General features: G+C 45.7%; 1 protein-coding gene and 1 long non-coding RNA gene across 3 annotated transcripts; one reads left to right on the top strand and one right to left on the bottom strand.

Moving 5' to 3' along the window:
- The first annotated feature begins 750 nt into the window (after nucleotides 1-750).
- On the top strand, nucleotides 751-6,568 carry CST7 (cystatin F). 2 transcript variants are annotated; one of them, XM_023923002.2, is made up of 4 exons: nucleotides 751-857; nucleotides 5,161-5,333; nucleotides 5,580-5,696; nucleotides 6,143-6,459. In XM_023923002.2, exons 1-4 carry the CDS (start codon nucleotides 785-787, stop codon nucleotides 6,233-6,235), a joined length of 456 nt encoding a protein of 151 aa, XP_023778770.1. In that variant the 5' UTR covers nucleotides 751-784; the 3' UTR covers nucleotides 6,236-6,459. The 2 variants fall into 2 exon arrangements, with proteins under 2 accessions (XP_023778770.1, XP_023778769.1); XM_023923001.2 differs by having other exon boundaries at nucleotides 777-860; nucleotides 6,143-6,568.
- A 221-nt stretch (nucleotides 6,569-6,789) lies between these two features.
- On the bottom strand, nucleotides 6,790-12,983 carry LOC147655092 (uncharacterized). Its single transcript, XR_015283778.1, has 3 exons — nucleotides 11,838-12,983; nucleotides 9,254-10,159; nucleotides 6,790-8,249 (listed from the first exon to the last, which is right to left on the bottom strand). It is a non-coding gene; the product is annotated as an uncharacterized LOC147655092 (long non-coding RNA).

Here is a 12,983-nt window from a genome sequence, read left to right as displayed (position 1 = left end):
TTCTGGAAACCAAGGACTTACACTGGAGAATCCAATCACAGAGCTGAAAAGCTCTGCAAGCCACAGAGAGATAAAACACCCCTCTCCCCCCGTTTATCTTCTTTTTGGATATTGCCTAGGAAAAAACTCATCCTCACTAATGCAGGCTTTTCCTGCTGTCATAACACCTTTTATAAATGTAGGGTGTGATGTTCTCCTCTGCCACCAAACCCAAAATGTGCTCCCTACCACTTTTGTTCCACATAGACCCCTCAGGTAAGTACCCCTAAAACTTCCCCATCTCCCTCACCCAAACCCCACATCTCCACCACAGGGGAAGCAAGACACTGGAGCCATCATCTCTGTCAGGTGTCCACACCACATATGCAAGCCAAGAGCCATATCCCCAGGGCTCATTGCCGATTTGTTAGGTATGAATTTTCCCCATGATCCTTAAAGCACATGACTGTAACTCTCCTCACCCCCACACTCCTTTCCAGTGCTGTATCACATGCATCTGTCCATGCTTCTGCCCAATACTTGAGGATCACAAGGCAAAAGTCCCTGCCTCATGCAAGACTGGTGCTACTATCACGAAGCCACAGCTTTGTGGCTGGGCTTCAAGGTATGTGGTCATCAGCAGGAGACAAAGTCTGCATCAGAGCTGTGATGATTCAGGGGGTTTTAGGGTGGTTTTTTTCTTCCCCACCAGCCAATAAGAGCATTCACAGAGGCACTTCTTCTCTGGCAGGAAGCAGGGCAGTTATTCTTTTGGCTGTCAGGCTCCTCTTCTGACGTGGTGGAGATGGCAGTGAACTTTGCCTGTGGCTTCACTGCTCTTTGCTGCTTGGCACTCTGGAGCTTCACCGGGACTTCAGGTGGTAAGAATGGAAAGTAATCTCTGTTTTCCTTGTGTTTTAGGTTCAGTGGGTGCTGCTATGTAATGCTCTGGTAAATAACAGCCTTTCCCTAACTGCTGCCCATACCAGCTTAGCACTGCAGGGTTCAGGCTGCAGCTGAAAACTCAAACTGCTCGAAAGACTTTCTCCTTGTGTAGTGATCCATGCTATCCAGGGATATCATTTAGGGGTTTTAAAGTCAATTTATGGTTTTAACTCATTTGTCAGTGTTTAAACTCTGCATGACCTTGATTATTAAATCTAAAGACTGTGGGTAACAATCTGACTGCTAAGTACAGATGGACACTTGAGTGCCGATTAGCTGACTTTTAATGAAGCATTAACCTGTTTCATTTCTTTCTTTGCTGAGCAAGGGAACTCTCTTGATTGCAGCTGGCCTTAAATCTTTAGAATGGGAGCTGCAGACATGAGTGTTTTCCTCTGAAGGTTTTGGTTCAGTATTACTGAATATATTTCAGTATTACTTTGGTTCTCATACACAGAAAGAACTCAGGGATGGTGTTTGGTTAGCCAGTAGCTTTTTGTTTCTGCTGTGGTTTCCTTTGGGGGCTGCACAGGCATGCAGGAACTCTGCCATATCTTAAATGTAAAGATAAAGCTCTAGTCTTGCTAGAGGAAGGAAGTTTTTAAGGGAGGGAGTAATGGGGAAGAGGTTTTCAAAGCATCTGGTGGAAAAAAAAATAAAAATCAACCTGTTGCAATCCACTTATTTGTTTCACTGCAGTCCAGGAGGGAACATCCACAGGATTGTTCTCTCATACTGCAGGAACAAGGTCGCCAAAGCAATCCTCAAGGAGGAAAGCACAAGAGAGAGCCTCTTAATACAGGGTTCAACTCATATCTGCAAGAACAGCCCTTGTTCGCTTAATAACAGTTGGTTGACTGTTAATTTTGAGGAAGAAAAAGGTCTAACCCTACGATTGCCCAGCAGAAGGAGCAGGAAAAGGGCTGGCTTTTCCATCTCTCTTCAAATTTCCAAATCCAGGAGCAAGGATGGGCTCTGAATATGAATGCTCTGGTCCTAAGCATCTCTCACTAGAGCAGCAAGGGTTGTCTGCTCAGATTATGAGATCACACATTTGTGGCCTCCGAGTATTGTAGGTGCCTGACCAAGTTATGCTGTGCCTCTGCTTCTGTGCAGGCCTGGATGTTTCAGGAATGCTGGTATGCCTACAGCCCTGCACTGCTCTTTGACCCTCTGAGCCAAGTCTGCCTTGTGTCTAGAATGGGGCATCACCTTACACAAATTCAAATTTCTAGGTAATGGCACTCAAGCCAAACCAGGGATGAAACAGTCAAAGGCTGCAGAGAGAAAATCAGAATTACAGGTACCTCATATCAAAGAGTCTCTGGGGTTTGGAAATATAGCACTGCAAACTATTCCAAACAGTAAAAGTGATTTCAGACTGGTGTGGGTGCCATGCAGTGACCACCTTCAATGGGAATGAAAGTGTACAAAGAAAACCAAATCCTAGGCTTAAGGAATCAGAGTCCCCAGAGGAAAATGGTGGGATGAAGATCTCCCATAAGGGCTCAGTAGATTTTATACCCACTTTGCTCTGGTATGAGTAATTTTCAACACCAGGTTGCAACAGGTGAAAGAGGTAAAATGCCCAGTACCCCTTGGTGAAAGCTGGGGAAAAAAATATAACCTATAACCTATCCCCTGCTTACAACACATGGTGTATTGAGTCTACCTGTCTACAACACCTGTCCAGCCTGCTCACCTCTCCAGGTGATGCATTTCAGAGGCCTGGCCACGTGTGACACTGCTGGATCTCCCAGGCACCAGAGTCGGGAACAAGGGCTCTTGGACTCTGACTCTTGGTTTGAATAATACACAGAATAGTTTTCTTCCCATCTGCATAGTGTGATTTCAGCCAGTCTCATTCACCCCGTGCCTATAAAAGATGCCACCATGACTCAAGAGGTGTTGAGGGTTCTCAAAAGGCACAAAAGGACATTGTGTTAAGATTGAAAGAGGCTGTGGTTATCACCCCCTTCTACAAAGAACAGTTTCTGATGTCAACACCCTCACCACTACCACACCAAAAGGACTTTCCAAAAGGTGTGAGAGCAGATATTCGAGCAAGGTGCTGGGGAGCAGCAAGAGCCCAAGGCAGCAACCTCCTCTCAGCCTGGATGAGAGTCCAGAATGTCCAGTCCTGAATGTCCCAGCTGTGAGGTGAGCTCAGGAAGAAGCTGGTCCCCATAGCTGTTGGGTTGGTATTGATGGCACAGGATAAAGCATGGCATTTCTAAGAGAGAGGACAGCTGGCCTTGTGGGCAAACCAAGGCTCTGCTCTGCCTCGAGCTTCATTTCTGCCTGTAGACAGGTCCTGCATGGCCCTCCTGAATCACCTGTGGATGCCAGTGCCTCAAACACCTGTGAAAAGTTTCACCCATGAGCTGAGCACTGGGTGAGATGTGCTTGCCTGAGAAATACCTTCGGTCCGAGGCTGAATGGTCACAAGCTTCTGTGACTCTTGAATCCCAGCCTTGCTGCAGTGGGAAAACACCATCCCACAGAGAACAGTCGGAACAAGTGGATTCTGGGCTGTTGGGTGAAAAAACACCACAACATTTGCCCAGTGCTGGCTGCACACCCAGTGCCAACATAGATCAGAGGCATAACACAGGAAAGCTCATCACCTCCACACCAGACACAAAGCAGAACATCTGCTTCTCTCCAACACACGGCCTGGGTCTCCCAGCTTCCCCTGCAAGAAAATATGGGGTCATTAAGGTCGTTGGTGTATCAGGCAGGAAGAGAGATGGATTTGTACATCCTTGGGTTGAGGAGGGACATGGAATTGAGCCTCTCCATTGCAGTTCAAGGCGTAAATCCCTGAGCACTGTTACAAATGGGTGCAGCAATTAACACCTGTGAAAAGGATGTGACATGTGTTAAGTAGGATGTGCATAAGCAACATGTGAGATAAATTCTTGCCACCTTCCATGCTGATGATGGCATGTAATTCTGGTTTGGTTTATTTTTTTCTCCTTTTAATAGACTCTGGATCATCAAGCTGTCTTCGGCTTCTCAGTGCAAACTGGCTTCAGTACACAGCCTATGCTCTGTGCAGCTGGCTGTGGGTGAGAGATCTATCTGTGAAAAAAGCTAGAGGTGATAAAAAGCTTATCTTTCACAGCAGATTTAGTACAACCCCTGTGTGCACATTTGTGTGCACAAGCACACACAGGCTCACTGCCTGCATGCACACAGGGCCACCTGCACTGGCAGGCCTTGGCATTAGCAGTGGCTGGATGGCACCTTCTGCAGGATTGGAGATTTTTTCCTCTTCCTTGATTTCAGAAGTGGGAAAATGGAGAGGAAGGAAATGCAAAAAAGAGGTGAAATAATGACATCACCTGTAAGCTTCAAGCTTCTTTTAAATGATTGAAAAATAAGCGGTGCATGGGGAAAGAGCTACCCAAGCAAGTAAAAACATACATTAAATGGTTCTGTGAAATGCTCTAATGTGAAATGCCATGGGTTAACCACCCCCAATTCCGCAGTTTCCATTTCCTACACACCTTGCTTCTCCACTCCATGGCCTTGGTAATCATAGAATTCTTTGGGTTGGAAGGGGCCTTTAAGACTATCTGCCTCCAAACCCCCTGCCACAGACAGGGACATCTTGCACTAGAGCAGGTTTCTCCAAGCCCCATCTAGCCCAGACTTGAAAACTTCCAGGGCTTAAACAATTACCAGTGTCTTATCACCCTTCCAGTGAAGAGTTTCTTCCTAACATCTAAATCCTTCTAACATAAAAACCTCAAGATGCTATCAAAGGTTTAAGGGTGGGGTGTGGGGTAAAAACTTACATCTGTAAGATAAGATATGCAAATTAAGAGCAGCAGGACTCTCAAGCCAGTGTTTGATATTTTATCAAAACTGTACTGTACTCTGAGCAACATGACCTATCTTTATAAGCAGATTAAAAGTTAGTCCTTCTATAAATGGGGAGTTATACCAGAGACATTTAAATAATATTTGTGATATTCTGGCTTCTTCTAAGTTGTTTTGAGGTCTGTTTTAATTTCTGGCAGCATCCCTTTATGTCACTTCATTTCCTAGCAGTGTTTCACCATTTCAAACATATAAACAAAAATTACTTTGTAACAGATGTGAGCAGAGGCCTTCTGAAGAACAAATGCATTGGGCAAGTAAAAGGGTTTGGAATTGGTTCAGAGGGCTGAAGCTCCCACCCTTTCACGTCCCTGCTGTGTTTTACCCTGATATTTTGTGCTGTTTCAGTTACAAATGTACCATCACCCCACTCAACCGTAAGACCTGGCTCCCCTGTCCCAGTGAACACCAACAACCCCGGGGTCCGCAAGGCCGCTCGCTTTGGGGTCTACAGATACAACAACAGCTCCAATGACCTCTTTCTGTTTAAGGAATCACAGATAAATAAAGCCATGGTACAGGTAAGAGCAGCACACACCTGATGGTCCTCCAAACCATCTTCTAATTGACCCTCCTATGGCACATCCAAGACACAACACCCCTGATCTTCCTGAGGACTGCTAAAGCTGTCCCCTATAGCACTGCTGCGCAGGAGGGCTCTGTGTAGGTGGACACACAGTTCTCAGGTGTAGCACTTGATCCCTAGCCAAAGTTTGGGCATCTCTTTCCCCTGCCCTCACTTTACAGGAGGGAACTGTTTTCTCTAGATTGTCAGAGGGCTGAAGTACATGCTCCACGTGGAAATCAAACGCACCGTGTGTGAGAAGAGGGGTCACTCCAGCCTGGACAGCTGTCACTTTCAGAGGGAAAAAAACCTGCAACGGGTATGTCTTCAATTCTCTTGGGGTTCCCAGGAACTGCAGGGGATTAGCTATACAATCACTTTTAGACCAGCTCTGCCATGTGTTCATATGTGTACAAGCCTCTCCTCTGCAGAGCCAGCTGGGGTGAGGCCAGGTTATCACCTTTCATGCATCCAGGGCCAGCTCCTGTCTGCAAGGAGTTGAACCAGACACATCCACCTGGCCCGTATTCCTGGGTGACTGAGGAGAGTGTGCAGAAATAGAGTAGCTGCTAAATAGATTTCCTGGGTGGGAGACACTTTACACAGGCTTTCCCACTAGACAGCATGACTTAGCAAACAGTATTTTTCCTAGGATAAACCAGGTAGACAAAAGGGTGCTGTTTTCTCCTACCTCATCATGGCTGCAGTGCTGAGGTCAATCAGCAGACACCAGAACTTTCTCACCTATTCCCCTTTTATTCACAGATGCTGAGATGCTATTTTGAGGTCTGGATAACACCTTGGACACACAAAGTACATATCCCTGTTGCCCACTGTCACCAAGACCTTAGAGCCTGACTTACACGGGATCTCCCACCATGAGTTTTTCCTTGCCTGGACTGCTGAGGTCAATACTGGAGTGGGGAACAGCTGTACAGAACTGCCAAAGAGCTCTTCTTTCATAGCACATGGTTGTTTTTCCCTTGAGAAAGACACTCCAAAGACGAGGCCTGCCTTGACTGAATGTCTTGCTATCCAGTTGTGTATCTGTTTTTCCAAAACTAAACTGCACATGAACAAGTGTTGTCATTCTATTGACATCCATCCTCTGGCTGAATTTCCAAGCACTCCCAGGAAGCTCTGTTACACTTGTTTTGTGATCAACCTTTATAAAGCCATGATGGAAACAAACCTAAGCAACAGCACGTGTGAATACAACACCGAGGAAAGCTAGGGATGGTTTGCCTGGGTATACACACACACACACACAAGTTTTAAGATTTTCCTGTCCCAGGGAAATGGTCAGACACACCTTTCAGGAAGGCAAGAGGGAGAGCTGATCTTTTTTTTAAGAGAGAGCTGTGGATAAGGGTGTCTTGAAACACAAACAGCCCAGAAATGACACAGTCCAATGAGTGCTTCCACTTTAATCAAAAGCTAAGCTACCCTGTGAAAGGGCATCTCTGCAAATGCCAAGGCAAATAAATCTAATCATATTCCCAAAGAATAATTCTGAGGTTAAATGACATAGTTCCATTCAGCTTAATATACAACATTTAATCTCTGGCAGACTACAGTTTATATTCACATTCAGTACAATAATGATCTTCTCTAGGTGGGCATCTACCATTCTTTCAAGTCTTCACTCTTCATCCATGGGCTCGTTATTGCTTACAGTGGACTAAGGCTCCTATTAGTATGAATTTGGGTAGCTGCTCCCCCTTAAAACAGCCATAAGGTCTGAGCCCATGATCAGTCATACACAGATCAGCACTTCTAAATTGGCAGGACCCTGATCTAAGCCACAAGGAACACTTTTTTCCCACAAATACTCCTTTTTTTCTAAGAGTTGTTGCCTTTCTGCAGCAATATTGTAACTCCTATTAGTAATACACCCACTTTCAGCCCTTGTAACAACTATTCTGTCAAGAAAGGCCAGTGAGAGGCTCTAATCCAAGGTCTGGAGATCTTAAAACAGACAGTATTAATAGTACAGCTGAGTATCTGCTTCAAGTAATCCCAAAGCTGGGCAGGTTTCAAGTTCTCCTTCAGAAACACCACTTGTGATGAACAGGTGGCCCAGCAGCAGCTCAAACTCAGCATCCAGTGCTGCAGAGGGAGCCGTGCTGCATCTTATCTTTGGGAACAGCAGTGTCTTCTGTGGCAGAAAAAACCCTACAACAGTGCTCAAAAGAAAGTTCCAGAAGGGCCACAAGAGGATGTAATGTCATGCTACATTCAGCCATCACACAAAGCCACCACCACCAGCCTGGTGCCAAAGACAAGGAGAAAGAAAGGCAGCTATGGTGGCTTGGGCTGTCCACACAGCAGGAAAGCCAAGCCACAGCTAAGTTAGTAGGAGAGCAACAAAAGCCAGGAAGAGCTGCTCCCGGCATTTCAGAGGGGTTAGGAATGCCTCAATTCCTCTTCTTCTTCAGCTGTATGCTCCACACAATGCCAAGGGCTTCCAACCAGGCTGTCAGCTCTAGACAGTCTGGGCCAGAACAGGATGGGCAGATCCATGTTCCTTCCTTCAGCCAGCAGGACAGACTGGTGTTCAGGAACAGATGTCATTTGCCTCTCACATGCCACCACGGGGGTGAGCAGGCAGCACGCTGTCACTTCAGGTCTGTGCAGAGATGCATGCAGGCAGTGAGCTTGTCACACAACAGTGTCCCCTGTGCAGCTCTCCAAGCCCCTGACACACAGCACTTCATCTCAGTCACCAAGCCAATTCTCCATTTGTCAGAGCAACAAAAGTTAAAGCCAGGTGAACTTGGCATCATGCAGGCTGACAAATCCAACAGGCCTTTGCTGTTCTCCCAAGGAAAATGCAGCACGACTGCTCAGACCTCTCTATCCAAACAAACACCTGCTGAGAAAGAGAGATCAGCCTTATGTTCAAAGCTGCATCCAAGTGTTCACTGTGACATATAATTCCAGTGTGCTTTACAATAAGAAAGGCACACTGGAATTGTAGTATCCATCATCCCCTCAGCTATGGTAAAAGAGCTTTCATCAGCACCAAAGAAAGAAGCAGAGCTAAACTGAGCTCTTTGTATCACTCCAGAGCACTTCACTCAGGAAGGATTTGGGTAATTAAAGAGGAGGACACTGCTAGCACTGACCTAAAGAAGTGCAGCTAAATACCACTTAATCACAATGACATGCAGTCGTCAAAAAGCCAATGCCTCTGTCCTCTGCATCTTGGCTACAATTTACACCAAGGTTAACAGTTCACCAATTCACTCCAAGGAGTTCATACCCTTGCAGACCTTGCTGGGTCTCTAACATCTATTTCAGGTTACAATGGCAATTCAAAAATATTTTTAGTAAAGATTTAGGGCATGAGGTGAGAAGGAAAATTTGCTTCTACCAGCCCTGTATGTTGAAGAAAAAAGGAACAATCCCAGCAGTGACATTAAGAGCTTGTGGGATAACCACAACCTGAGTTTTACCAGAGCTTCAAAATGGCTGGTGATCCTCAAATAGAGATCTGAATTTGCTCAAAAGCTCTGCTCTGCAAATATTTTCTCTCATACTCCCATTTTTTTAAATTGCATAGGAAACAAACTGCCTGCCATCAAAATATGAAGCATTGCTGACTGACAGACTTCCCACTTTGCATTCTGTTGACAGCAGCAGCTCTATATGAAGGACCTGGAAGTTCTGCCTTTACCAGATGCACCCAGTTTCACAACCTGACTGACTTTCAGAGCCCACTGACAGCTGGGGGAGTCACAGCTACATGGAACCAACACAAGGTTTAGTTGGCAGCAGACAGATAAGGAGACAGGACAGCTGCTGACTGAGAGAAAAAAGCCTTGCACACATGGCTAACTACACCAACTTACTGCTAAATTCTTCAGTCCTTACCTCAAATTAGTAAAAATCAGCTGCCCCCCGTGCTCATTCTTTTGCAGCACTGTTTTTAAGCAGGCTGGATGAGAAGGCCCAAGTGTCAGCATCATCAGATCCCTGCTGTGATCACTGAGCAGACAGACACAGAAGCTTAAGAGGTCATTATCTCACCTGCAAAGTTTTTACTGGCACAAAGCAGACACAAATTTAAAGTAATCAGATTTATACCAAGGCTTTGCAATCACTTTCATCAGCTGTTCACACTGAGAAAATAACCTTTACATAAAAGTGTCAGGGGCACACAAGTTATGTTCCAGCAGCTCCAGTACAGAAGTTGCTCCAGACAAGAAACAAGGCAGTTAACTGTGGAGTAACATTTTAAATACTTTCAGCAAAATCTTCTCCATACTTGTGCCCTGCAGAAACATTTATTCCACCAACAAGGCAAAACAAAACACAATTTTTAAATGCAGAGCTATGGTGTACTCCAGCTCCGTTCCTTTCCTTGGATGGTTTTACTGCAAGGCTTTATAATAAAAAAGAAAATTTCTCCAAGCCTTTCAGAAGACAGGGCAACATTGTCTCATATGCCATAGTCTGTCCCAAAAGAAACTTGGTAACACACAGGAAGCAGCCTCAGGCTTCTCTGGGAGTTATGCAGAGAGGACTTCCTTCTTAGCAAACCACAGCCCTTTTCTTCTGCCACCAAAAGCCAAACATGCTCTGACAATACCTTTGGATACCTCTGTAAATGCTCTTGCATCCAGTAAGACTTCTCACACTAGAGAAAAGCCAGTCTCAGAGCTGCAGAGGTGTCATGTTCCTGCACTCCTATCATCAAAAGAGAAGACTGGCTGTTTTTTTCCAAGCCTGACTTGTTCCAGGTTTCTCCTTGCTCAAGGCAGGTGTGTCACCATCCATCTGAAATCCACACAGCATTGACTCAGCCTCTGTGGAAGTGGAATGAGCCTGAAAAACCAGTTCTCACAGGAGCATCAAGAGTACTTTATGCTAGTTTGTTTATTCCACAGGCATCTTAGTGCTGCTGCTTTACTCTTGCATTTGAGAGAAAATCAAAGATTAGAGGTTTTTTTTTTTAGAAAAAAATAGTTTCCAAAAAAATACTGTTCTTAAGCACCCCTATTGGTGAATAATGAGACCTGTGTGTCAGTCAATCTGTTTCATCTGGGTTTTATTACAGATCCCCTCACTTCTGCATACCATGGATGGATTATCAGGATCCAGCACAACCCTGGGAATGGGACCTGGCTAAAATGGAAGTGTTAAGGTTCTTATGAGAAATGGAACACCAGTGGCCTGGTTAAGCAGCCAGTCACCATGCAAGGTTTGTTTCTCAGCATTGTGCCACCCACCACAGCTGGGACTTTACAGACTTCAGAGATATTTAATCTCTCAGACTGAATAAAGCCTGTGTGTCCAGCCTGTACAAATAGAGGGAGCTTACGGGGTACAAGTCCAGTCAGTCTGCAGTACCCTTAAAAAATAAAAATTAACTGAGAACTGCACTCTATCCAAAGGTTACTTGATGAAATACTTTGGCAAATAAATCGCTAGTGATAACTGTGTACTAAGAGGCAAAGCTGTGCTTGCCCCAAGAGTGCGAAAGCATCAGCATAGAAGAATCACCACAGTAGATTTGCTTTTTCAACCCCAACTTGAGATCACATCAACTTTCATATCTCACCAGAAAAGGACAAATATTTGCAAGGGCTGGCAGAGCAGTGTGAACCAGCTGGTGCTTAAGCAGCCTGCCCTGGACTGGGTTCTCCCAAAAAGAGCAGCCCCTGGCCTGTACAGAAACAAATAAACCTGATCCAGCAGCCATCAGCTATGCCACAGGACTGCTGCAGCCTGGCAATTACACAGAACAAGGTGACAGAAGCACTGACAGGGAAGAGTAATTTTCATTTGCATAGCCCTCTATTAAGAGAAGAGCAGAAAGCCAGAGAAATCAGGTGACATTTTTAGCATCACCTTCCCCTTTTCTGCTGCTTTTTGTTATATATTTAAAGCAAATCTCTCCTTTGCAAAAGGTGAAGAAATGCAGCAATAGTGTAAGTTTAGGTTGTATTGTCACCCAGTGGCAGAAAAGGAAAGAGCAGCAAAAGCTTCGATTCTGAAGTATCAGTGCACTAAATCACACAGCTGCTGAAGCAACCCCTTTAGTTCTTCAAGATGCAAAACCTCTTATTTAAAATCACAGTATGCTTTGGGTTGGAAGGGACCCCAAAGATCATCAGGGACACTTCCCATGAGACTGGGTTGCTCAGAGCCCAGTCCAGCCTGGCCTTGAACACTCCCAAGGGTGGGGCATCCACAGCTTCCCTGAGCAGCATGTTTTAGTCTCTCTGCTCCGTGATCCTGCCTGGCACAGAGGTGAGACTGACAGGCTGTAGTTCCCCAGGTCTTCCTTTCTTCCTTTTTTTTTTTTAAAAATGAGGGTTATTTTCCCCTTTTCTAGTTGGTTGGAGTTTAACTGGACTACCACAGCTCCTCAAATACAATGGGTAGTGATTTAGCCCCTTTATCTATCAGTTCCCTCAGGACCCATAGATGCATTTTAACAAGTCCTGTGCACCTTCAGATGATCTAAATGTGATCTTCTACAGCAGGTGATTCTTCACTCTCCCAGTGCCTGCCTTTCCCTTCTGCAGCTCGGGCAGTGTGGCTGGAGCACTTCCTGGTGGAGACAGGGACAGAACAGTCACTGAGCACCTCAGCCTTTGCCATGTCTCCAGTAGTCAGGTCTCCCCTTTCCTTCCAGAGAGGGTCCTCATTTTTCCTAGTGTTTCTTTTACCACCCACATACCTGCAGAAGCTTTTCTTGTTGTCCTTGATGTCCCTGGCCATGTTTAATTCTCTTAGGGCTTTATCTCCTCTAACCTGATCCCTGGCTGCTTGGGAAACTCTCTGTATTCCTGCCAGGCTACAGCTCCTGCTTCCACCCTCCACAGGCCTCCTTTTAGTGTCTGAGCTAGTCCAGGAGCTCATTGTTCACAAGGCCTCCTGGCATTTTTTCCCAACTTCCTCTCTACTGGGATGCATCACTCCTGAGCCTGGAGGAGGTAATCCTTGAATATCAACCATCTTTCCTGGGCCCTTCTTCCCTCCAGGGCTTTATCCCATGGTACTCTACTGAGCAAATCCCTGAAGGTGCCAAATTCTGCCTTTCTGAAGTCCATGGCAGCAAGTTTGTTCTACACCCTCCTCCCTACTCTAAGAAACTAAAACTCCACCACCTCATGATGCCTGCCAAGGCTGCCCTTGAGCTGCACATTCTCCCTCCTTGTTGGTGAGCACAAGGTCCACCATAGCCCCCCTCCTCCCTGGTTCCTCTGTGAAACTGAGTTATTGTCTGGAATTCCTTTGTGCTGCCAGCCATTGCAGCCACAAAACCTAACAGCACAGGCTTTCCTTTGCCACAGCTGGCAGCAAAGCATTCTCTGGATTTACCAAGCAGAGTATCTGTTAACAGAGTTATCTCTGTTAGCAGAGATGCATCCATGAGCTACTACTGCATTCCAAAAACTTCCACCAAAGCCTTCCTCATCCACCAACAGTAGATTTTACAGAGGCCGTTTGAGTCCACATCCATCATCAGACACCAATCTTCCCCAAAACCTTTACCACTTCTTCATAAAAAGCATGTTGAAGAGGATTCCTGCAGCTAGCCCTTTTCTGCCTGGAATGGTCACATAGATAACGAACAGGAGACATCCAGGAC

This window comes from Cyanistes caeruleus, chromosome 2 (assembly GCF_971803275.1).
Source record: "Cyanistes caeruleus chromosome 2, bCyaCae1.hap1.1, whole genome shotgun sequence".
NCBI classification, from domain to species: Eukaryota; Metazoa; Chordata; class Aves; order Passeriformes; family Paridae; genus Cyanistes; species Cyanistes caeruleus.
This window is presented reverse-complemented; position numbering and strand designations above follow the sequence as displayed.